General features: G+C 44.4%; 1 protein-coding gene across 1 annotated transcript in view; it reads right to left on the reverse strand.

Moving 5' to 3' along the window:
• pik3cb (phosphatidylinositol-4,5-bisphosphate 3-kinase, catalytic subunit beta) overlaps positions 1-23,729 on the reverse strand; it is a 264,946-nt gene that overhangs the window by 134,499 nt on the left and 106,718 nt on the right. The window contains exons 2-4 of the mRNA XM_072474558.1: positions 11,143-11,329; positions 7,506-7,734; positions 5,649-5,872 (exon numbers count right to left, since the gene is read on the reverse strand). Coding sequence (XP_072330659.1) covers positions 5,649-5,872; positions 7,506-7,734; positions 11,143-11,295 — 606 coding nt within the window. The 5' untranslated portion in view covers positions 11,296-11,329. The remainder of the gene's footprint in view (positions 1-5,648; positions 5,873-7,505; positions 7,735-11,142; positions 11,330-23,729) is intronic.

Raw genomic sequence — 23,729 nt, forward strand, 5'->3', positions numbered from 1 at the left:
ATTGGAGGGGGCTGGTGCGTGGAGGGGAGGAGCACCGGGTCCCCCTCTATGTGATGACCTGCTGGTGTATATTTCGGACCCGTTGGAGGGGATGGGGGAGGTCATGCGGATCCTGGGGGACTTCGGGAGGTTCTCGGGGTATAAATTGAACGTGGGGAAGAGTGAGCTGTTCATGGTCCGCGCTAGGGGCCAGGAGGAGAGACTGAGGGAGCTCCCGCTCAGGATAGTGGAGAGGAGCTTTCGGTACTTGGGGATACAAGTGGCCAGGAACTGGGATGCCCTGCACAGGCTCAACTTAACCCGGCTCGTGGAGCAGATGAGGGAGAGTTTAAAAGGTGGGATATGCTCCCGCTTTCCTTGGCGGGATGGGTGCAGACTGTGAAGATGACGGTTCTCCCCAGATTCCTCTTCGTATTTCAGTGCCTCCCCATTTTCATCCCCAAGTCCTTCTTTAAGCGGGTGAATAGGATTGTTACGGAATTTGTGTGGGCGAATAAAAACCCCGCGAGTCAAAAGGGTATTCTTGGAGCGTAGCCCGGGCGGCGGGTACTGGGCAGCCAATGTGGCTGTGATGAGGAAATGGAGGAGGGGGCGGCGTGGGGGCGGTGTTGTGTCGAGGCACCAGTTTAGGGGCACTTGTTACGGCTCCGCTGCCGTTCTCGCCGGCGCGATACACCACTAGTCCGGTGGTGACGGTGGCATTGAGGATCTGGGGGCAGTGGAGGAGACACAGGGGAGAGAAGGGGGCCTCGGTTTGGGTCCCGATACGGAATAACCACAGATTTGCTCCGGGTAGGTTGGATGGGGGATAGCAAGGCTGGTACAGGGCAGGTATTAGGATGGGGGACCTGTTTATAGACAGGGGTTTTCCCAGCATGCAGGCGCTGGAAGAGAGGTTCGGCCTGCCCCTGGGGAATGCGTTCAGGTACCTTCAGGTTCGGGACTTCCTTAGAAAACAGGTGGGGACATTCCCATGGCTGCCCCCACATAGGATCCAGGATAGGGTGGTGTCTAGCGTCTGGGTAGGGGAGGGGAAGGTGTCTGACATATCAGGAGCTGTAGGAGGTGGAGGAAGCCTCAGTGGGGGAGTTGAAGGATAAGTGGGAGGAGGAGCTGGGCGAGGAGCTGGATGGGGGCCTGTGGGCCGATGCCCTGGGCAGGGTGAACTCCTCCTCATCATGTGCCAGGCTCGGATTAATCCAGTTTAAGGTGGTGCATCGGGCGCATATAACGGCGGCAAGAATGAGTAGGTTTTTTGGGGTGGAGGACAGGTGCCCGAGGTGTGCGGGGGGTCCGGCGAATCATACCCATATGTTTTGGGCACGCCCGGCGCTTATAGGATTCTGGCAGGGGTTTGCAAGGGTGATGTTTGGACGCTCGGGCGAAGGCGAGCCCAGCGGTAGCGATATTTGGGGTGGCGGAGGATCCGGGAGTACAGGAAGCGAAAGAGGCCGAGGTACTGGCCTTTGCATCCCTGGTAGCCCGGAGACGGTTTCTGTTAATGTGGAGGGACTCGAAACCCCCGAGTGTGGAGACCTGGGTTAGCGACATGGTGGGGTTCCTCAGCCTGGAGCGAATAAAGTTCGCCTTGAGAGGGTCCTTGATGGGGTTCTCCTGGCGGTGGCAACCTTTCCTTGACTTTCTAGGGGAGCAGTAAGTGTCAGCAGTAGCAACATCCTGCCTGGGGGGGGCGGGGGCTGCTGTTGATATAATGTGAGTTGGGCATGGAGACAAAACCCACCTTGTTCTGTTTAAAAAATATATACTTCTGTTGTGTAAGTAGTTCATTGTAAGCTTTGGGCTATGTTTCTTGTTATTTTTTATTACTATCTGTATCTGTATTTCTATTTTTGTTATGTAAAAATGCTCATTGGAAAAACTTTAATAAAACATTTATTTTAAAAAACAAGAGGACATAAATTTAAGGTGAATGGTGGAAGATATAGGGGGGATGTCAGAGGTAGGTTCTTTACCCAGAGAGTAGTGGGGGCATGGAATGCACTGCCTGTGGAAGTAGTTGAGTCGGAAACATTCAGGACCTGCAAGCGGCTATTGGATAGGTACATGGATTACGGTAGAATGCTGGGGTGTAGATTGATTTGTTCTTAATCTAGGACAAAGGTTCGGCACAACATCGTGGGCCATAGGGCCTGTTCTATGCTGTATTTTCCATGTTCAATGTTCTTTACTCGATCCAAAGTTTTCATGACTTCAAATACCTCCATAAAACCTCCTCTTCTCTATCCATGCAATTGTAATCCCTCAACTTTACAACCATTCCAATAATTCTCTTCTGTATCATCTCCTAAGCCTTCACATTATTTTTGAAGTGTGCTGGCCAGAATTGGAACCAATGCTCCAACTGGGTCCGAACTGGTGATTTATATGGGTTTAGTATCACTCCTTGGTTTTCCTGTGCTTTATTAATGACTTCAAATGCTTTTATGCAGACATCCCTCAGCCTCTCACTCTCTCTTCTCACACAATGCAGCATGCATTGCCTCTCCATACTCTTCCTTTCAAAATGTGTCACCTCACACTTTTCACATGGAATTTCATCTACCACACGATCACCCGTTGCATAAGCTTGTCTGTGGCCTCTTGAAGTCTTCTTCAATGTCTACTACACTTTCAAGTTTTGTGTCATCTACAAATTTCAAAATTGCGCCCAGCATCCACTAGTCAAAGTCATCAATGTTGATCAGAAACAGCAGTGGTCCTAGTCTGAACCTTGCCAAACTAAAACTGTATATCCCCTCCAGTCTGAGAAACAGCCATTCTGCACAACTTTGTATTCCATCCTTAATCAATTTCACATCCTGCTGTCACTCCCCCTTTTATCCCACGGGCTTCCAATTTTTCGACCAAGTCTAAACGGTGGTACCTGATCAAATGTTATTTTGTGTAAATGGACTTTTCTTGACCGTCCACATGTACAACATCAACTGGACAGCCCTCACACATCCTCTGTTATCTCATCAAAAAAATCAAACAAGTTAGTCTTAGCATAAGCATGCATTGCCATTGTGGTGTTTTGGGTCATTTAATTGAACCATTTACCACATGTATGCCACATGCCAGAACTGGATGATTAAAATTTCAGAGTTATTATCAGTTGTTGATCTATCTTCCATGGCATTTTACATGAGGAATGAAGACCAAGGACACTTCTCAGATTACGAAGAACTGAAGCAGACTAAACCAAGGCAGGGAAGCAAAGAGGATGGGTAGGAGCAGGGAAGGCGAGACAACCACTATCGTTTCAGTGCCAGCTCTCCTTTATTTTTCCATGGTTGCCCAAGTGACTGTTTATGTTCTCATGAATTATTGTTTCTGAATGCTTCCCCAACTTTGACCTTAAACTGTAATTGCTGGGTTTATCCGTCGCCCCTTCTTTTAGACTTTGCTATGTCAACCCACTAGCTCCCCACTCCTGAAGATGGAGGACTTTAAATTAGAATCACAGAACTCCTACAGTGCAGAGGGGAGCCATTCGACCCACTGAGTCTGCACCAATCTTCTGGAAGAGCACCCTACTGAGGCCCACTCCCCCAACCAATCCTCATAACGAAACCTGTACATTCCTGGACACTTGGGCAATTTAGCATGGCAAATCCACCTAACCTGCACATTTTTGGACTGTCGGAAGAAACCAGAGCACCACGGAGGAAGCCCACGCAGTTACGGGAAGAAAGTGCAAACTCCACACAGTCACCCGAGGACGGTGTTGAACCCAGGTCCCTGGCACTGTGAGGCACCAGTGCTAACCATTGCCGCAATTCTAGCAAAATGACATGCACAGTCTCAGCAGAATCAAGGACTACCATTTTAGCAGAGTAAAAGCAAACTTATAAGAGTGAAAAAGATGAAAAGTCAGTGAGCAGAAAACTAAATTGGCATCTATTGATTTTTCAAAATATAAAGAGAAAAAAAACACATCAACAATGTGAGATCCAGTATTATTTAAATATGTACAAGTCAAGTCATTAGGAAGTGGGCAATGAGAGGTTGGAAAAAAGGAATTGAACAGAGAGCAACTATTAGAGTCAACAATAATGGGTAGTGTGGAAGAGAGGGAGAAGTAGCCAATGGTTATTGTTTATGTGAAATTGAATTTTGCTTGTGTAGATAAGAACCTGATTTTCCTCCATAAGAATACAATAATGTTAGTTTTTCTGCCCTACCAGCTCCCAAGTCTGGGAGAATAAGGTTTATATTTCCTGAATAAATGTTTTTCAGCCAGAAAGTGCACTTGTCAGTTCTCCAGCAGCCAGATCTTGACTCTCCCCCTGCCAAAGACAACAACTCTACTGAAGAACTTACAGCAAGTGTCAAAAGTCGATGAAAAACACTCACAAACTAGGGTGTAGGAATGAAAAGCTTACTTAAAAAAAAATGTTTTTAAAAATGTTACTTTTCTCTTGAAGGAACAGGGATGATTTAGCATAGTACTAATAGTATGGGAACTAACAGCTATGTGCAAAATACTACAGGGAGGTATCTGAACAAGTATTCTTGAAGTATCACTATTCTCTTTAGCACTCATTGATTATTGTTGGTCAATTGATCCTGGTCAAAGAGAGAAGGATTACCAATGCCAAATCAGCTCCCAAGAATAGCTCCAATAGGGGCAGCACGGTGGCGCAGTGGGTTAGCCCTGCTGCCTCATGGCGCCGAGGTCCCAGGTTCGATCCCGGCTCTGGGTCACTGTGCGTGTGGAGTTTGCACATTCTCCCCGTGTTTGCGTGGGTTTCGCCCCCACAGCCCAAAGATATGCAGTCTAGGTGGATTGGCAACGCTAAACTGCCCCTTAATTGGAAAAACAATGAATTGGGTACTCTAAATTTTAATTTAAAAAGAGAATAGCTCCAATCAAGCAATTTAAATGAAAAGTATTTTCCCAAAATTTCAGCTGAACTTAGGTCAGAGTCCACATTGTGATCACTTGGGTTGTAGAAATTGACGCTACTTGAATTTCTCCTCTTGAGAGTCTTGTGCGGCATTTGTATTGTACAAAATCATCTTTTCACGTTGAAACGATTCTGTTTCATCTTGGCTCTTGTTGTGCTACTCCCCTCGTTTACAATGTACAGTGGATTCCTGAGCACTGGTACAAACAAGAGACATCTGTGCACATGCAGAGCTACTATATGAACACACTCTGCAATCAGAATTAAAGCTGCTAGTTGATGAAAAATGTGTAATGTTGTAATTTTAGGAAAAAAAGAAACAGTACACTTGACACAGAGCCCAAAGGAAGATTGATCCTCCCTTCCTGACATACTGTATTTTAGCAATGCTGCCACAAGTATAAACTCACAGCACATTCAATATTCAACAACGGATAGAGCAAAGCTGGAAATTCATGACCTCACTGAAAATGAAGTCGAGCCCTTTCTTTTTCTTCAGCTGTGCAATTTACATCACTATTATGAGCAGGACTATGAACGGGGTCCACCGGTCCTGCCTGGGCAGAAACGTTTTCAATGTTTTCTCGCCCAACGTCAACAGACCTTTTGATGGCCCGTTAATTTTTCCGTCCCGGCCAAGACTCCTCCTGCGGTGAGCAAGATCGGAAAATTCACCCGTGTGTCTCTGGACGTTAAATACATTCACTCATAATCCTCACAGAATTTAATGCAACATACCTGACAAGACTCAAACCGAATAGCTATGAGGAAATTGTCTTTGTGTAGCTTGTCCTCAGCATGATTAAAGCCAGTCGATTCAATTTCTGGAGGGAAATTGTGCTGCAACCAGTCCATCCAAGAATGCCCCTGACGTTTCAACATATTCTCTTCATTGATCTTACGCATTTTGCTGCGGAATTCTTTCACCTCAGGGTCTGTTAGTGCATCAAACTCATGGAGACCTAGATTCCAACAACACCCATTATACAATCACCTCAGAACAATGAGAACCTTGTTTTGTTTTTTTTGCTCAGTTTAATTTCCAACATGTCTAGTCCAGATAGTCAAAGGGCTCTGCTCTCAGGCTCATCAATCCATATAATCAAGTGGCTGTTGGTAAGCCTCACTGCTCATTCACCTGGCTTTGACATCCCATGGTGAAAGTGGGTCCTTTTAAACCATTTCTGGCCAGGGCCTCTGAGAAGCCACCCAACATCAGTAAGGTCACCTGTGGTGTAGTCCCAATAATAACACATCATTGAGGAATGTCTGCTGACTAAGCTTGAAGGTGGGCTTATTGAACTTCATCTAGTCACTGACAAGGTTGTTGCTTGGCTCTGTAACTATGTGGCTAAATAGACAAGTATTGGGAGAGGACCAGGAACACAGAAAAAGGAAGTACCAGATATTCCATTCCTTACAACAGACCTTCATTACATCACATTGTCTGTTTCCCAACCTTCTGACCTCCTTAAACAATAAAGGAACTAGAACCCATAATTATAGCTAGATGTTTTTGTTTATGTAGGTGGCAGAAGAGTCATAGACCAATTGTTAATACAGTGTATTAGCAGCCAAATCTTGCAGGTGAGCACAAGATCCCTCAATATGGACATACCGCAGTGGTGGGATATGGGGTTGGTGGTGTTGGTGGGCATGCACATGTGTGTGTGGGCGTGTGTGCATGAGCACTCTGGAGTTAGTGGATGTTCATTGGCCAGCCCAAACACACAATAAAAAAGTGCTGTAAAAATACAAATTCTTCCTTCTCAGATTGGGATTATTATTCCGGTCTGAACAATTAGAGATTTAAAATTTGAGCGGAATAACTGAAATTGATGGTGACCAAAACTGCCGTTTATTCTGTGTTTGCCAAACTGAATGCACCATGTGATTATGTTAATTGCCAACTGTTGTTCTCAATTCACTTCAACAAAAGTAATCAGGTAGGGTGCAAAACAGTGGCCAATCCAATATATTCTGTTGTATACCCCGACAGAAATGGGCTGATCTCACAGCCAGAGCTCTCAGTCAGGCAGGCAGCAGTACGCTGGCATGGTGGGTGGACTCCTGGGACTTCTCATGGGACATTCCTGCTTATATGTACACTTACCTCCGACCCACCTCCAAATTGAGCTGGAAAACTCATGTTCGTCAATAGACATTGAATTGCTTGTGGCAACTTGCATCATACTGGCGAATAAAGTAACTTATAAACTAAAACAAAGCAAAAATGCCTCACTTAGTGTTTATTCAGTCCACCTTTGGTGTGATTAATGGAGTGCTTAAAAGTGCATATGTGCTTAAGATAGAAATCCAGGCCAAATCACAAAGGAGTTTCATTGTTACATTGGAAAATTGATTGGACACATCAACATGCATTGATACTGCATAGAATTGTTTAACTTTACTTATCAATATAAGTACCATTTTGTCTATAGACGATCATTTCAGTCAAATAAACTGACGCGGCAAACAAAATTCAGCTTTCACTTTGACTCAATTGGAAGATCAGAGCACAACGACACATCGCTGTTGGCATTCAAACAAGAATGACACAAAACATAGTTCTGGCAGAGTAAGGAACTGACGTACCTTTCCCAATAAGAACACCAATCTTTGAATCCAATAATTTTTCAGATCTATTGCAGTTCCTCGCTACAAGCTTTAAAACAGGAAGGAAAGGTCTGACATCACAGAGGCGACGAGACTCATCCTCCAGCTCTTCGTGCACAGCTGACTGGTTTACACATTGGAACATATAGGAGTCCTGTTCGCCAAGGATACTGTACAGTGGATATGTCTGTGCTTGTCTCCATAGGAGCTGCAACACAATAGATGAAAAATTACTGAGCGTGCAGGCTAATTTCCCAAATTTGAATATACAGATTAAAAAAAAGCTAGGTAAAATTCTCCTCAATGTAACTCAGGCTCTGTGGTCAAAGAAAAAATGCACAGGCCCAAACTATTAGGTGATGTAATGTTGTGTCAGCGAACGCCAAGGTGGTAGGACAATCACCTTTGAGTCAGATGGTCGAGGGTTCAAGCCCCTCTTCTTAGAGTTTAGCATATAATCTATTGAGAAAGTGCCACACTATTGAGATATTGCCTTTCAGATGAGATGTTTAAACTGAGGCTCCATTAACCTAAAAGATCCCGTGGCACCTTTTGAAGAACAAGCGAGTCTCAGGGGTGTCCTGGTCAATGTTTATCCTTTCGGCAAAAATACTAAAATAGAGAACATCTGGTTGTTATCTCATTACTGTTTGTGGGACCGTATTTTCCATAAATTTTCATCATTCTTGATTCATACTGGGATGACTCAGTTAGAAATATGCTTGAATGTGGATGTCAGCATTGGGCTGGATGTGATATGCACCATCTATGAATAGTTTGTATAGATACAACATAGGCAATGTGTGAGAGGATGAAAGGTACCCGTGAGACCATAGCCAGCATGAAGCACCCCTGGGCCCTGGGGGGGAGGGGGGGGGGCTTGGATTCTAATAGAAAATATACATTCCGGATTGATAACGTATCCTTACTCCAACAGGTGCAGTGCCCTTGTAATGTTTACTGGGGTTGAAAGTTGATTGATTTTCAGCCCTATAACAATTTGTATTTATATAGGCTGAGCTCCCAGTGTCGGTTTTAGAGGCACCTCAAAAAGATGCTCTGGGGAAAATCTTGCGGAGGCCCAAAGGTGAGGGTTTGCAAGGCAATTGCCAGAAGTACAAACTTCCTCTGGGCAATCGCTCGGCAATGGGAACCATACGTAAATAAATTTTAATCACAAACTTCAAATGGTTCCAAATAGCTAACAGGAAAAAGTTAGAAGAATTCTAACCTCTTCTAAATTCTGGGTAACTATTGTACAGACACAGACTGATCCCCCCACAGCACTCCCCCTACATCCCTGAACCCTCAAGGGACTAAACCCATCGCTGACTACATTCCCCATGGAATTCTCCACGCACCCCTGATCCCCTCAGGGGACTCTTTCCTTTCACGCCCCCCCCCCCTCCCAACCTACCTGCCAGCCCCATGAGACTTCCCCAATGCCCCCAACTGCCCCAATTACCCATCCCTCCTCAGACTGCCCATGGGATACTCCCTGGCACTTGTGACCACACTCTTCCCCTTCCTCCCCAATGGTCTGACTGCAGCCCCCCTCCCCCAACCTGACTCACCCCCAACCGGATGTCCCATTCCCCCCCTCACTGATGTCAGACCCTGAAGTCCAATCCCCAGCCCACCCAGTGTCTGACCAATCCCCATGCCCTACTCTGCCCTCCCTAATGCCAACCAACGCAGATATGTCCAAACCCCCCCACTCAATGTCCACCCCCCACATCCACTCCTCTGACCTCTGATCCCCCACAAACCCCCTGACTGCCAAACACCCCTTCACCCCACAAATCCTGTCCACTTACCTTAGACTTTTACTTCCCCCTGGCCTGTCAATTTCTTTTAAACTTGTTAAAATATAAATTTAGAGTACCCAGAGAATGTGCAAACTCCATACAGACAGCGATCTGGGGCCTGAATTGAACCCGGGTCCTCGGCGCTGTGAGGTAGCAGTGCTAATCACTGCACCACCTTACTACCCCTGACCTGTCAATTTCAATGGATATTTATACTTGTCTATTTTACAGCAGCTAATGCTTTAAAAAAAAAATAGAGTTGTCCTCCAATTTTTCTCTCCTGCGATTGGACACTGGGCCTTAGAATGAGCTTCGCTGACTGGTCCGAGTTGGAAGGTTGGGTGAGATAGGCATGGAAGAAAGTTCCAACATGTATTTGGGCATAGGGTGGCAATCCAACACTGATTGCCAATTCGAGGATGTTACGGCCCATTGTGTCTTTAACATAGTAAAATGTCCCAGGAAACTTCACGAGGGTGTTATTAAACAAAATATGACTGATAAACTGGTATTAGGGTCAATGATCAAAAGCTTGGTCAACAACGTACTTATTAATGAGCATCCTAAAGGAGAAAAGAGAGGTAGAAGAGGTTGAGGTTGGGAATTCCAGAGCCTAGGGAAGCTGATGGCACAACTGCCAATGGCGGAGTGATATAAAAATAATTAGAATTCCTTTCCAAATGGAAATATCACATTTTCTGCAGAACCTCATGTACGCAGGAGGTAAATAACATTGACCCTCTTCAATAAAACTAAAGCCACCACATTAAACTTTAATCACAGTGGTTTGATGTATTAAAGAAGCTGGGTTTCATCATAACATGTCTGTGTGGGTTTCCTCCAGGTGCTCCGGTTTCCTCCCACAGTCCAAAGTTGTGCAGGTTAGGTGGATTGACTATGCTAAAGTGCCCCTTAGCATCCAAAAGGGTGAGGTGGGGTTACTAGGTTACACGGATAGGTGGAGGCGTGGGCTTAAGTAGTGTGCTCTTTCCAAAGGCTGGTGCAAACTCGATGGTCCGAATGACCTCCTTCTGCACTGTAAATTCTATGATTCTATGAAAACTAAGAAAAGCAACACTCGGATCGAAATCAGATTCGACAAGCAGGAACCAAGAGGTGCATAAACCCACTCGGTCATTTCAAGAGACAGAATTCTCAAATCATGAGGGAAAGCCTGCTTAAATGCCATGCTGCCGTAGACTGATCAAGCATCACCAGACAATCCATTAATACTTCACATGTGGAAACAATAAAAATTACAATACTTTTTAATATTTAAAATTCTGCTCAGTCAAAATTACACAAGAAGAAACAAAGGGGTAGACACAAAAGTGTGGGGGCAGGGGGGGGGGGGGGAGTCTAGGGAATGCTACCGCCCATTTTCTTCCACCACTTCTATCATAGATTATCATAGAATTTAGTGCAGAAGGAGGCCATTCGGCCCATCGAGTCTGCACCGGCTCTTGGAAAGAGCACCCTACCAAAGGTCAACACCTCCACCCTATCCCCATAACCCAGTAACCCCATCCAACACTAAGGGCAATTTTGGACACTAAGGGCAATTTATCATGGCCAACCCACCTAACCTGCATATCTTTGGACTGTGGGAGGAAACCGGAGCACCCGGAGGAAACCCACGCACACACGTGGAGGATGTGCAGACTCCACACAGACAGTGACCCAAGCCGGAATCGAACCTGGGACCCTGGAGCTGTGAAGCAATTGTGCTATCCACAATGCTACCGTGCTGCCCTATACAAGAAAGCAAGAGTTTAAAAAGCTCTGCACAAAATGACAAGCTTACTTACTGATTTGATTTGCTCGATAGTAGCCTCCCGAGGCACTTCCAACTGGATGTACATTCCCGTGGGTAGTAAGAAGTCTGCAGTGATACAGTGATCTGCTGAGATCTGGGAATCTACTGCCCAGATATCCAAGGGGTCAGTCATGGCAGGAGGCATCGTGGAAAGTTACTGTTCTGACAACCATATGGCTCTGTGAAGAAACAAAGCAGGATTTTCCTTTAGATAAAACACACAGGTAAACAAAAGTCTGAAGCAATGCCATTCAATATTCAGCCACCAGGGAGAGAAATCATACTGGCTGGAGGAGCAGGAGTCTACTGTTTTTCGATGAGATGGCAGATATCGGTCAGCCTTTAGTGGGAACGCATTACAAAAGACAGTGCATTTTTACAGTGTGTGCAACCCCATAGGAGATCTAGTATTGATCTAAAACAAACTGTTCCAGCAGCTCACGGTAACATTCAATGTGCACATTAACACAATGCAGAATGCCGAGATGTTGCGAACTCACTGACAGTTTAGCATAAAGTTTAAATATTTAAAGGAGCAATATATCTTTTATTTTGGCAAAAGGCTTCATGTTGAAAGTAATACAATGTGATGTGACAAATTTGGTTTTGTATGGTACATGAAATAAATCTTGGGCTGGAAACTGGCTTGCCCCAATTTTCGGTGGGGGGTCATGATACTTCTGTAACCTGACTCATTCAGATGAATTTAAAGGCAAAACACTGCAGATGCTGCAGGTCTGAAATAAAAACAGAAACTGATGGAAAAACTCAGCAGATGTGCCAGCATCTGTGGAGAGGGACACGATTCGAGTCAGGGGGAGGGGGAGAGAGTGGCGTGATTTCCCGCCCGCGATTGCCGTCAGGGAGAGCGGCGACGCAAGCAGATAATCCAGAGAGAATCGGGAACACAATTCTCTCCAGGGAGATTGCATTTCCGGATTATCCCTGCCCCTGGCAACATCACGAGATTCACACCCACTAAAGGGCAGGAACCTCAATTAAATGGATTATAATAAATTTTAATATCAATGGGCCTCCCCGCCACATGATTTCCCCCTCACTAAATATTCATAGCTTACCGACATGACGTTATGTTGGTGAGGTTGACAACAGCTTTTTTAAAAGTGTTCAGTCGAGAGGATTCCTCTGGGGCGCATGTGGAAATAATTAATCCACAAAGGAAGCAGAGAGAAAAGATCTTTGTTTGGAAAATCAAGTAGAATCAAATAGAGTTTGGAAAATCAAATAGAATCAATTTGGGTGGGCAGCACAGTGTCGCAGATGTTAGCACTGCTGCTTCATAGCGCCGTGGTTCCAGTTTCGATCCCGGCTCTGGGTCACTGTCCGTGTGGTGTTTGCACATTCTCCCCGTTTTTGCGTGGGTTTCACCCCCACAACCCAAAGATGTGCAGGCTAGGTGGATTGACCATGCTAAATTGCCCCTTAATTGGAAAAAATGAATTGGGTGCTCTAAATTTTTTTTAAAAAGTAGAATCAACTTGGGAAAAGTTAAGAAACGAGCAGAAAACATTGGTGGGAGAAATGTTTTAAATCTGAACAAAGCAAACTACAGAGTTATTAGGCGTCATGCTGGCCAAGATAGATTTGGAAACTATATCAAAAGATTTGACAGTAGATAAGCAATAGCAAATATTTAGAGAATTAATTAATAACTCACAACAAATATATCTTTATTTGAGGAATAAGAAACACACAGGAAAAGTTGTCCAACCATGGTGGTGAGGACACTTTGAATAAATCAGTAATGTGGCAAACAAAGACAGGAGAGTCAGGGATTTTGAAAGTGCAATTGTAAGTAAATTTCCAGTATTACAGAAGGATTGGAGTGTGGAAGGGGTGTATGGGGTGATGAATGATATGTAAAAGTGATCAGTGATTGAAACCATGGAAATAGCAAGACATTGTGAGATGACAAAGTCAAGGGTGTCAGTGAGTATGGGTTGGATAGTATACACAGAGGGAGAGATTTAGGGAGGATAAGAGGGCACCCAACCCAGAGGAGAGAAAACATGATGAGTTGAGATGGATTTTGAAATCACCGAGGATGAGAAGTTGTTCCAAACGAAGGTGGGGGGAGAAAAGCAGTGAAGAAATCTCCATGTTAAAAAAGCACTAAAATGGCCTCAAATTCCCCAATGGTAACTACTAGCAAATCTTAATGTAAGCATCAAGTGAGCATGATGTATGACATTCAGAATTAAACATTACAAGGGCAGCACGGTGGCGCTGTATATGGGGGAGAAAGAGGAGCATGACTGCGGAATTATATCTTAAGGATAAGGAGGTGGATGGAGGATTGCACTGTTCAAGTGTGTTGAGAAGGATGGGAGAGGGAAAAGAAAGCAGCCATAGGACGTTTGACAGTTTTTCCTAATTTAGAAATGCTTAATTCACAATTCTGAGATTCTTACATCGACGAAACATACTTCCTGATTCCAGAGACAAAGTATGAGGCAAATGCAATTTACAATGTGATCCTGTAAAGGCCAGGTTAATCTCAGGTTAACACTCTTGAACATTTATTTCCGATGATCTCAGAAAAGGCAGCAGTTAGGCACAATAATTAATCTGTTCCCTCAAGTTCATGAACAAAAAGTTAAATAGGCCCATTCATGATTACCAACTCCCAGATCCGATGCCTGAGGAAATAGAGCACTGGGCAGATCAGTCTAGTCCGCTGCAATTTCCCACAGTTGAATTGTATGCTAATGTAAAGTCCAGCTGAGATAAGAAATTGGATAATGGGATTTGGTACTGAAGACACCTGCAACCACAGAACTGTACCCAAGTCAGGGGTCGCAACCCTCACAAGGCAAAACAATTTGAGGAGGAAAAATATTAACCATTCTTTTCATTGTCTTTTGTCTTCCTTTTGAGTCACGTTTCCAACTTAATAACAAATTGCAAGTATTTTTAATCTTTTCTTCCGGGACTCTCAAACAATACTAAGACTTTTGGATTCAAGTTCTTTGCTTACACAGATAGTCATAGAGAGGTCCAGGGTGGATATTCCAGAGCTTAGTGCCCGAAAGCACTAATGGTGGAGCAATTAAATTCAGGGATGTAGTCAGAATTAAATCAATGCAGATATTGAAAGGTTGTGGGGCTGGATGAGATTGAAAACAAGGATGAGAATTTTAAAAGGCAGTACTGCTTGATCAGGAGCCAATGTAGACCAGCGACAACAGGGGATAGAACTTGGTGCGAGTACGTACACAGGCAGCAGAGATTCAGATGACCTAAAATTTATAGAGGGTATAATGTGGGAGGCCAGGCAAGAATGCATCGGAATAGCTAAATTTAGATGTAACAAAGACATGAATGAGCGTTTTAGAAGCGGATGAGCTGAGGCAGAGGCATAATTGGGCACTGCAGTGGAAATAGGCAATCTTACTGATGGCACACATATGTGGGTAGTGTCTTATCCCAGGGACATAGCACCATGGTTGCAATCATTTTGGTTTAGTCTCAGACAATTGCCAGAGAAAGAGATGGAAACAGTAGCTAGAGAATGGAGTTTGAGGGCAGTACGGTGGCGTAGTGGTTAACACTGCTGCCCTCGGGCCTGAGGACCCGGGTTTGATCATGACCCCGGGTCACTATCCATGTGGAGTTTGCACATTCTCCCAGTGTCTGCATGGGTTTCGCCCCCACATCCCAAAGATGTGCAGGGTAAATGAATTGGCCGCGCTAAATTACCCCTTAATTGGAAAATGAATAATTGGATACTCTAAATTTATTTATTAAAAAGAGAATGGAGTTTGGAGCAAGGACTGAAGACAATGGTTTAAGTCTTCCAGATATTTAATTGCGAGGAATATCCTGCTCGATCCAATACTGAATGTTGGATAAGCAATCTGATAATTTGGCAACAATTGTACAAGAAGCAAATCTCACACTCACTTTTACAATACTCAACAATGAAATAAGTGCAAGATTGTACAGTAATGCAAAATGTTGAGAACTACATGACTACACAGGTTAGGAACAGCCACCTGCTGAAGAAACATTCTCAGTAGAATAATAGTACCAGAATAACACAAATGAGCCCTCCCCCCCCCCCCCACAGGCCACCCCCCGACCCTTCATGCAGAGTTCCCGCCCGCAGCAACTGGTATGGACGGCGCCAGCGGGACTCTGCTTTTTCCGCGCGGCCGCTCGGTCCATCCGGGCCAGAGAATCGGCGTCCTCGGCGCATACAGCAGCCCCGGCGCGTACAACGGCCCGCGACCAGCACCGTGCCAGCGCAAATGGCGCCGATTCTCCGCACCTCAGAGAATCGCGCGCCGGCGTCAGGGCGGCGTGGCTGCAGCGATTCTGCGGCCCGCCGCGGGGCTGGGAGAATCGCGCCCAATAAATTCATGCCAGAATAATTAGAGCTTTTTGGAATCGCTACATCACCAGCAAAACCATTACAGGGAGCTTCGTGTTGGGGGACAGGCAGAATTTGTGCAGACAAGTCCAAAATGGTCCAAGGAACACGATATATATGTACTAATCTACCAGTGTCAATAGATGGTTAACTGTTTGAGAACTGTTTGGGTGATCACCATTTCATAATTCTGGAAAACGAATGCCAGCCCAGCCCGTTATATAAGAAATTGCAAGTTCATAAAACGATGCTGCACACCATCTACAGTTATCCAAGCAGCTGCATACAATAATAATAATCTTGGTTATTGTCACAAGCAAACTTACACTAACAATGCAATGAAGTTACTGTGAAAAGACTCACTTCGAGTAGTGCTCATTCATTCCTATTCCCACTAAGCTGCTGACAAACAAATTTCCATTCATGGTTCACATTCTCTAGCTGATATTGTAAATAGTTCATTCTCCTTTGGAACTCTTACCTTCCATTTCAAACTTTCCAACGCCCCATCCCTCAACGGATGGAATTCTGCTATTCACTTCCGGCGGGTGGGGTAGAATTTGGCAGGAGGCCCAAAAATTGGTTGAAGACTGGTGTGAATTTTCCTGGGAATCTTCCACTAGTACCCACCATTGTGGATTAGGAAACCTGAAACTCCTCCGCTAATGGGATGCAAATAAAGGCCCAATGAAAATCTTCGCCACCCAATGCCCTATTCTCCACACTGCCAGTGGGAAACACTCCCATACAGAACATGTCTGGAACAATTTGACGCACAGAAGTCAGGACTTACCTGGAGAATGCCTGGGGCTGCCTCCAGAGTTCAGAAGGAGGCCACCAGCAACTCTAGACCCCCGAACACCACAGCGGTGGATGGGTGGCACTATTTTTCAGGTGGATCTTCCATCTTCAATGTCTTCAAGGGGTGTTTGGGGGGGGGGGGGTTGTTCCAGAGCTCCTCAGTACACAAAACCAGCCATGTGCGGCCTCAACCACGCGTTCCCCGCTGAGACCCCCTATCTGATGAGTGCCGTTTTATAGCGTTGTTTCTCGGCACTTTGAGCACCCGGAACGACGCGGCTATGTGCACTCGCTCTGGGACTTTGTTCCATTAATTCCCCCCCCTCTTTTTATTGGACTCTGACCTGAGCTTGCAGGCCCATATCCCTCCATGCCTTTTTCACATTTTGACTGAAGGATTTCAATGCTCTCCCGTCTGGCCTCCAACCTTTCATGCTCACAAACTTCAGCTAATCTAAAGCTCATATCACAACGCACACTAAATTCTGCTTACCCCTAATCCCTTTGCTTACTTGGACTACATTGAACCCCGATACCACCCCAAGACTCCAATTTAGAATTTTCTTGCTCGTGTTTAAACTGCTTTGGCCCTCTGCTTCTCTGTAGCTGCTGGAGCTCAGTAATCCTCCAAAACAAATCCAGCATTCCTTCAACTCTCACCTCTTCATGTCCCATTTCCTTTGCTCCATTTATGCTTTCAACTGCCTAAACCTAAAGCACTGCAATGAAGTCTCTGAACCTTGCTGTCATTCCATTTCCCTTCCTCCCTTTAAGTTGCTCTGTAAAACTCACCTCTTTGACCAGCCCTTCTAATCTTGGTTTACTGGCTCAACCTCAGTTTCTGCATGATGCGGCTTCTGTGAAGCGACTTAGGACATTCTCCTATGAGGCTATTTAGTTTTTGTTGTTGATGAGGTTCGCATCTACTTTTGGAGACAGAACTTTCTTTAAAATTAATGCCAAACTCTGCTCCTATGGGCTAGATTCATCATCAAAAACGCACATGTTCAGTCTTTATGCCTGCCTGTTTGACCTGGTCACTCACGTTTGAGGGCCTTCTCCAATGTTGGAAGAAGGTGTGCAGATCACCAGTGTAAAAAGTATACAACTGTCCTTGATGAGCATTCAAAACTTCAGAGCACTGCAGCCAGAAGCAAGGTGGCAGATCTAACAAATTTGTGCCAGTGGAATGTCATCGCTCGAGGAACCACTCAGGGAAAGTGTCTCCCCAAGATCGGTTATGGGCCTGGTCAGCTATTGGCCTCTAATTGGCGCTGGGTTTAGTTTGAGCTGCAGGGTGGTTTTCCGTATCTCATTTTCCTTAAGAGTCAATTTTAATTCAGTGGGCTTAAGGTAGCAAATGGCCATTGTTCATTCTGCCCAGGTGTATGAAACACAGTGGCTGAAAGGTATGCATCTATGGGAGGGAGAAAACAATAAAACCATTAACAATAGGAGCTCAAGCCATTCTTCTTTCCTCCGAAAGTCTGTCAGTTTTCTCAATGCAAAAAGCACAAACAGTGCTGAGCAATAGCCTTCAGGTATCAGTAAACTAGACTGGTAGTTGTAAGCAGGTTTGAATGAAACATGCAAGGCTCGTCAAACAAGAACCACAGGGTGGTTAAAAAAAAGTTACAAATATCCTTGCAGAAACAAAATTGCTGACTTTTCAGATTTAATTAAAGGGTGTCTATAAAGACAAAGTCTGGATATAACTTAGGTGAACTGCCACGCTTCCTTTCTTTTTTTGCCAATTGTATTATGTCATCATTACCTCAAAATGACAGCCAGCAGACTCCATGCAAGAATATTAGAGAAAATAGCATGGATCAGAAACACGGGACAGCTGTGAGCCTGACTCACGGGCCAAACTGTGCCAGGGTGCGAGAATGTGGTTAAGTGACTAATCCTCCTCACTATTGTTGGCTACTGTAAGAGAGCCAACAGGCCCATCTGGACTTTCGACAGTAACGTGACAAGAATTTTAATCAGCTTTCAAAAACAGATGAACTACTATCTGAGGGTGATAAAGTCAGAGGTGTTTGTGTTAGCTCTTTCGATCTCTTCATTCAAAACATGGCCACATCCTAAACAAGGCAAAAAAATAACATCCCACATGACCTACTATTCATCGGATAAGAACGCCTTTCATTGCAGCTTAAGCAACTGCACAGTAGCTAGAATATTTTCAGTATTGTAAGTTGAAGCATTCAGTCGTTGCTCCCTTCCTCTCCTGGAAATACCACTCGGAGGACGGATTGACGGGTGAAAAATCAATTGGAAATATGCAAACTAGAACCCAATGGATTCAAAGCAGCTCAATTAAGATGGGGTTAGATTTAATTGAGCCAATGGGTGTCTCACCTGCTGACTGAACAGCCAGCAGGATCCCCACATTGCTTCTTTTTGGGCGGTCTTCCAAATTAAGTGACACTCAAGCACTTAAAAATCCAGCAGCAAGTCTTTCCCTGTGTTCAAGGATCCCGATGCAAAAGTCCCACCAACCAGCTGGCAGATCTCCTGTACTCAGCAGTGTCACCACGGAGGTGGTGGCTGCTGCCGGTACTGCACCCACCCAAAGCATCCGAACAGGGAGGGACCCAGGCGCAGGATGGGGGTTATAGCGTGGGGGTCACAGGGGAGCGTGTGTGAGGAGATTTGGCAGCTGGGACAGGGGGAGTGGCTTTCAGAGGGGCTCCCCCTTCCCGATGTCGGGTCCGTCGATCGGGCACTGAGTGCCTTTGAACAAGGGAGCCCTTCCAACCCAGGGAGCCTGCAATTAAAGACACCAGAGTTTGCTTAACGGTCCCCAAATGGAAAGCCCTGGTGGATTAACACCAATGGCAATGGGATGAGGACCTTAAGAGGCCACTTAATGACCTCTGTTGGCAGTGGAGCGAGAGCGAGAAGACCATCCATGAGCCTTCCCATTCTGGACATATTCAGGATGGAGGCAAGAAGATGATGGGTCACCATCCATCACCAAACTCACCACAGGTCGAGGGAATTAAAAGCTGCACATGGGAAACAATCCTTTTACTAAAGGGTACAGTTCCTGTTCTACAAAACATGATCAGCCCAATTCTCAGAGCAGGAATCTACAAATGCAATGGTTTGTATTCAATGACTTGGGCCAGGTTTAGTGTCCAACCTTCCTTGATCAGACATCTGCGAATCACTCCAACAATAGTCAGGAGCAGGAACCTGGCTATATATTTTTTCATTGTCTAGCCCAAGGATGCAATGGCTAATTATAGCATCCCATTGTCACCAGGAAATTAACATGGGACCTTATGGTCTGCATATTTCAGTCACACCTGCCTCTTCCACCCAAGTGCTGTTTTACAGTATTTTACTGTCATGAAATTTTTTCTACATCAGTTTATAAACTGACCAAGGTTATATACATTTTAATTGACTCATGATGGTCTTGTCCGCAACACTCCTGACAGGAATTTCCATATTATTTAGCTGGTACATTTCTATCGTTTTGCCTTTTCTATACCTTGCCTCCAAACTGATGATTCATGTCAAAAAACAATGCCAAAAAGACTTCAGCAGCTGCAACAAGGAAACAAATCGTTACTGATAGGAACAACGTTCCTGTGTTGATATTAAATTACTTTTCTCTTTTAAAATTTACTATCAGCGCTTGCAAATTGTTGCAGATACACAAAATGGCTCTAGCTACTCTGTGCGCACATAAGTGGCATTTTCCAATTCCATTTCAAGCTGAGAATTCTGAATTCTCCCTCTGCGTACCCGAACACGCATCGGAATGTGGCGACTAGGGGCTTTTCACAGTAATGTCATTGCAGTGTTAATGTAAGCCTACTTGTGCTAATAAAGATTATTTATTTATTTTAATTGGAATTTTCAAATTCCGTTTAACATCAGTAAAGGTTAAGCAAGAAACAGTCTGCTGAGTGCACAAAATTATAGAACGGGTATTGATGAATTAAGTGGATTAAGTTAATGCTTTCCTGCTCCAGCAAGATGCAGCACAAACTGAGGGATAATATCATGAATGAAATTACAACTTCACTTGAACCACTGCACTATTCAAGTCATATTACAAGCAAAAGTAACATACGTCTCAGCTGCTAGACAAACGTCATTGCAGTGCTAATGTGAGCCTACTTGTGACAATAAAGGTTATTATTATTATAAAGAGACCAGAGGGGAAATTTCTTCATGCACACAGTGGTGAACATCTGGAACAGGCTGCCAGAGGCAGTGGTAGAGGCGGGTAAAATTTTGTCTTTTAAAAAGCAGTTACAGTTAAATGGGCAGGGTGGGTTTAGAGGGACATGTGCCAAATGCGGGCAAGTGGGACAAGCTTATTGATAGAAACTGGGTGGCATGGACAAGCTGGGCCGAAGGGCCTGTTTCCATGCTGTAAACATCTATGATTCTATGTCTGAAGCTCAAAGAGGTTAAGAGGGCGTGAGGTGGGGGGAGAAGGCAGTTGTAGAGGACAGAATGCATGGTACAGGGACCGTGGAAAGGATGGTTGTAGATGGCAATGAAGGAGGGAAGAAAGTGAAGGTGGAGGGAAATAATCAAAGAGAGTAGAATCAGGATAAAAGCTGGGAGCAGCTCTTTGTGGGGGTACGGCAGGGTGATCATAAGAGAGCAGAGACGGAATACAGAAGGAATGAGAAAGATTAACTGAGTTTAAGTGAGAAGGAGAGTGCAATATCAATTGCCTCCATGAATCCTAGGTTTGAGGGAAGGGTATCAGTCTAATTGGTTCCCACCCCAATAGAAATGCAATTTTATTCCTTCAGTATTTGAATTTCCCCTTTTCTGAATTTGTGTTTTGACTGCTGCAATATATATGAAGGAAAGAGGTGTAACTATGGTTTTGTTTTTAAAAGAAGTCATCTACTCAATTTCACATCATGGCTGTTCAGAGTTCTCAAAATGTGAGTGGTTGTGTCAATTTTAACTGATGTTAGGTTGGCATGTGCACTTCTGATTTTTGCCAGAAATATCAGGATGCTTTATTTCTTTGCACAACCACTTGAATCTACGTAGCCCTATTAACTGATGGTTTACTCATTAAAGTAAGGATATATTTGCCAAACAAACTCGTAAGTGCCAGTGTGCTTGTGCGACGCAGTGCTGAAATATTGTAACAAACATCACGTGGATTTAACAAGAAAGGTTTAAGCAAGTCATGTGACAGGTGGCTTAGTGAGTGACTGTACAAAGTGGCACAATGCTAATTTGTGCAGACTAACAAGAACTCAGTTCTGATTCATGTTCGGAAAATTAGTTGATCTCGATAAGGACAGGGAAATATCTCAAATAGCATCTTCAAGATAGAGGAGAAAACCTTCTGTAGCTTCTATTCTCCAGGTTAATTTCTAGCGACCTCTACAAGGGAAGACCCAATTACCACAAATAATCACGGTTTGAACATGAAGAAAACCACTTGCACAGGGATCCTCAGGAGTGCTCGCAATTATGGATTGTATCTGGCACAAGTTAGCATCTTCAGGAGCAGGGAGGAGACCATAAAGGAAATCTTGAATAAATTGTAGTACAGAAAGCATAAAGTAAGGATCAGAATATTGAATAATGCTGGTGGAAAAACACCAAACCTCAAAATGATGGAATCTTCCATTCAGTGTGAACTGCAGATTGTTTTTATTATTCATTTACTGGATGTGAGCACTGCTGGCTAGAGCAGCAAAATTTAAAACCAGATTGAAGGACAGAATTCTCCGGCCGTTCTCTGGCGGCGGGATTCTCGGGTCCCGCTGGCAGGCAGCGGGATTCTTGGGTCCCGCTGGCAGCGCATCCCCAACCTGCGGGTTTCCCGGCGGCGTGGGGTGGGTGGCCTCAATGGGAAATCCCATTGACAGCAGAAGGAGCAGAGAATCCTGCCATGCTGCCTCCTGCTGCTGAGAAACACACGGCTGGGAGATCAGAGAATCCCGCCCCAAGTTTCCGCTGCTATCAGGAAGTTCTCCTTCCCACTTGCGGCAATGTGTTACAGTTCACTCATTGCGAAATACAGATTGCAGTCTGGAGCAATGGTGGTGATGGTAGGGGCTCCAGCGCTCTTTCCAAACCATGGCTGACCAGGAATCTCTCCTCTTCTTTTAAATCACACCTCTAGCAGACATACTGTCAGCATTTTAACCAAGGTTTTTAATGTTACAGAAAAAAATACAAACCATAAAATATGACAATTTCTTATATTCAACGCAACCTCCTTTATAGTTATTCTGTGCTCTTGATTAGATTGTGCTTCAATTGCAGCAGGATCTGAATGTGGACATATATTAGTATATTTTTCCATCATGAAGGCATTTAAAGCTCTCCTCAGCAATGCAAAGGTGATGGTATAACTGAATCTCAAATATTAAGGATTGTGCCTTTTCCATCAAGAGCCTGGCAATTTTAAGATAAATCTACAAATGAAAGGCTAAGATGTTTTCAAAATTGCACAAGTCTCAAGTGCTCCTATTCCAAGATTGTGAAAATTTCAATCACATGCCAAAACATATCAGAGAATGAGGAACAGAGCTCCTTCCCTCCTCCACTCTCTGCCACCATTCGAGAATAAACCAAACAGGAAAATGCTTCTCAGCTTTAAGCAAACGGTCCTAATTTATAGGCACCGGAAACTATTATGAAAGCTAAATTATAGACAAAAGATATATACACCTGTACTAAATAAAACAGAGCGAGACATGTTAATTGCTACAAGAATTCCTGCTGGGAAGATGTCTGAGGCCCAATGCTTTAATCCAGTTCAGTCTGCAAATCCATAAAAAGCCACAAAATAAAATTTCCCTCTTTGCAATGCTGGACAGCTGAATGTTTCATTTTAAAGATTTACCTCTAATGTACATAAACCTCTTGGTCATTCCCCCAACTTGTATTCATTGGCTTTGAAGCTAATGACATCCATTTCCAAACAGCACATTTTTAATGTAAAAAGTAGTAACGTTTACGTTGTTAAACTCCTTTTCTTTAACTTTAATGAACTCGGTTTTAAAACAAACTTTTGTTGTCACAGCTAAATGTGGGGCCTCTAGATTGCAGTAGCATAATGTGGGGACAAACAGGCACTTAAGTCAACTTGGCTCCTTATCGGAGCTGCACCTACTGGGGAAGCACCAGAACACTTCCTATTAACGGGGGTGGAAAGAGTCTGCATGAAGGGGGGGGGGGGGGGGGGGGGTGCACTCTATTGATCTTGAACACATTTTGCACTGTGTTTTACTCAACACTAGTGCCTCTCTCATTAGCCATGTTACTGGTTCAGCTAGAATTGCTCATTATTCACCTGTAAATCTCAGCAAATGTTTAAAACAACAACTCAGATCAGAATCCCTGCCAAGATTTGCGTTGTGGCAGGACTTAAA

This window comes from Scyliorhinus torazame, chromosome 14 (assembly GCF_047496885.1).
Source record: "Scyliorhinus torazame isolate Kashiwa2021f chromosome 14, sScyTor2.1, whole genome shotgun sequence".
Lineage (NCBI taxonomy): Eukaryota > Metazoa > Chordata > Chondrichthyes > Carcharhiniformes > Scyliorhinidae > Scyliorhinus > Scyliorhinus torazame.